The 2,676-nt window shown below is 39.1% G+C and overlaps 1 protein-coding gene across 1 annotated transcript; it reads right to left on the minus strand.

Annotated features, from left to right (window-relative positions):
* Positions 1 to 728: 728 nt before the first annotated feature.
* LOC148569225 (uncharacterized) lies at positions 729 to 1,611 on the minus strand. Its single transcript, XM_088484948.1, has 2 exons — positions 1,061 to 1,611; positions 729 to 744 (listed from the first exon to the last, which is right to left on the minus strand). Exons 1-2 carry the CDS (start codon positions 1,609 to 1,611, stop codon positions 729 to 731), a joined length of 567 nt encoding a protein of 188 aa, XP_088341074.1.
* Between the last annotated feature and the right edge of the window lie 1,065 nt (positions 1,612 to 2,676).

The raw sequence follows: 2,676 nt of genomic DNA on the forward strand, positions 1-2,676 counted from the left end.
ATCTCCCTTGCTGGCCGAATCTTCTTCTTCCATTTTGAGCATGAAAGACTCAAGATAACCTCACCAAATCTAACCACATTTGGTGAATATCTTAGCCACAGCTCATTTTTATTTTAGTATGTTTTCTTGCCATCATTGTGATGGTCTTTAGGCTTGCTTTCTCTTCATCTCGGTAGCTTACTTTTGCTTCCATGGCTGCCAATATTTTCTGAGTAATGACCGAAGAGAGAAAGAGTTGTGAGAGAGAAGAAAGAGAATATGGACATTAACTAAAGTGGTTTGATAAAGCAAAGTAAATGTTTACTTCCCTTTACTGAGTAACGTGTAGCTTCAATAATGTCCATCAAATCAAAGTCATTCATGTTCTCTCTCATAGTTCCCATGCAACACATTGCAATTAAATGAATTTTGGAATCCATCTAATGTTTGAATCTTTGGATCCGTTGAAAGCAATTTTGCTTTCTTCCTTCTTTGGTTTCGGATCATGCATGAGAAACTCTTATAAAATATGGGCTTGATTGTAACAATATTTGATCTTGGCCCATTAATAACATTTGCTTTCCTGATAAGATTTGGAACATGCATAAAGCAAATGGAAAGCATGTAACACACTTGGGCTTAGAGCAATAAGAATCATTTTGGCCCAAGTAAATTAAATCAGCCATATTCAACATATATTTTTAAAACCAAAGGCTGAGAGTAGTTGGGCTTGCTCCAGAAAATTATTTTCAGCCCAAACTGAACCTGCATTGCAAAAATTAGTTTAATCAATTTAAATTTAATATCAATAATTTTTGCAACTGGTTTTATTAATAATGTTTGATCATCACTTAATTGGAGGTAGAGTTTTCCAAACTCATCAGTATTTGTGAGTATGAAGGGGCCAGTGATGTCCTTTTCATAGAGCTCTTTGAAAAAATTAGTGGCCATATTCCTGACTTCTTCCATATCTTCACACCAAGTTCCATCTCCTCTTCGAAGTTTTAGAATTCTATTTTTCCTTCTTCTTGTTGTCACTTTAGTATGAAAATATCTCGTGTTTCTGTCTCCTTCGACAAACCATTGCTGGCGGGATTTTTGCATCCATAAAATCTCTTCGTGATTCAGGATTTCGGTGAGCTCTGCTACCAGCCGCTTCTCTAATTCCTTAAGAAAAGGATTTCTCCCATAATCTGTTGCTCTTTGAATTCCTCCCAGTCTGTTCAAGATCCTCCTTTTTTTTCTGAAAACATTACCAAAAACATCCCTGTTCCACCTTTTTAAGTTCACCGCTAACTCCTTCAAAGCTCCCGGTAGCCAACGCTCTCTGTCCCAACTTCCACTAATGAACTGAAAGAAATCAGGGTGGGTACTCCACATCGCCTCAAAACGGAAAGGCTTTTCCCCACCATCAAACTGTTCTGGTCTGAGGACGGCCAAGAGGGGGTGATGGTCCGAATTGACCCTCGAAAGAACTTCAATTCTTGCATCACCAAAGAGAGTTCTCCAACTAGAGGTTGATATAGCTCTATCCAGCCTCTTGAAAACTCTATCTAATCCCACCCTTTGTCCGCCTTTCCAAGTAAATCTTGTACCAACAAATCCAAGGTCCAAGAGCTTGCAGTCATCCATCCAATCCCTAAACCTCCTGCAGGCATGCATATCAACTTGTCTACCCCCTTTTTTTCTCCCTCATTTTCAATTTCATTAAAATCACCTATAAGCATCCAAGGGTCCTTATTTCTCTTGGAGAAGTCTTTTAAATTTTCAAAAAACACTTTTCTTAAATTCTCCTACGGACTTGCGTAAACAGCCGATAAAATCCAAACCTTTTCCCCTGAATATTCAATTCTAAGGTGAATGCACTGATTAAATTTCTCTATAACTTGCATCTTCAAATTGCTATTCTCCCACAAGACCCATATGCCACCCGAGAAACCATTAGCTTCTTCAATAAAATAAAATTTAAAACCAAGAGTAGATATTACCTCCAAAGCTCTAGCCCCACTGCATCTGGTTTCAAAGAGAAGAGTTATGTCTGGTTTATGTTGCCTTCTAAGTTCCTTTAGAGTTCAAATGGTAGCATCATTCGCAACTCCTCTTATGTTCCACGCCAAAATATTCATCATTAAGAGTTATTTTGTACTCACTATGTATCAAGTTCACCCATCAGGGTAATCACTGGGCCTAAGCCCTTCTATGAACATTGCATTTCATCCCCCTGAAGGGGAAAGCTTTCTCCATTTCCATCTTGTACCACCATAATGGGTTGCTCATATGTTTCCACTGCTCTGCTTAATTCGTTTGAATTCATAGGACTGAAATCAGGGGGCTTTGGCTCTGGGTCTGGGGGTTCTTCCACTCCTTCCATATCCTGGAAGGTATTAGGAACTTCCAGGGAGAGGGTTGGACTTATGGGGTCTGGCTCCTTCCAATTTTCTGGATTAGGCCTTGTGTTTTCTATATCCATATGGTGGTTTTGCTGGTTTTGGTCTATTGGGGCTTTGATGTTATTATTTTGTGTAGACATGTAATTTTGGTCTATGTTCATTTGCTGATTTGGGCTAGGGTTGGTTCCTTTTTTAATTGTTGCAGGTTGTTGGCAGTCTTGGGCAGGTGGAGCTTGTGGGTTTGGGCCAGAGTTATGGCTTTTTTGGGCTGTGTGTATAGCTAAAAGTATGTTTTTGGCATTAACAT

Source organism: Arachis ipaensis, chromosome B4 (assembly GCF_059453495.1).
Source record: "Arachis ipaensis isolate K30076 ecotype BB chromosome B4, ASM5945349v1, whole genome shotgun sequence".
Lineage (NCBI taxonomy): Eukaryota > Viridiplantae > Streptophyta > Magnoliopsida > Fabales > Fabaceae > Arachis > Arachis ipaensis.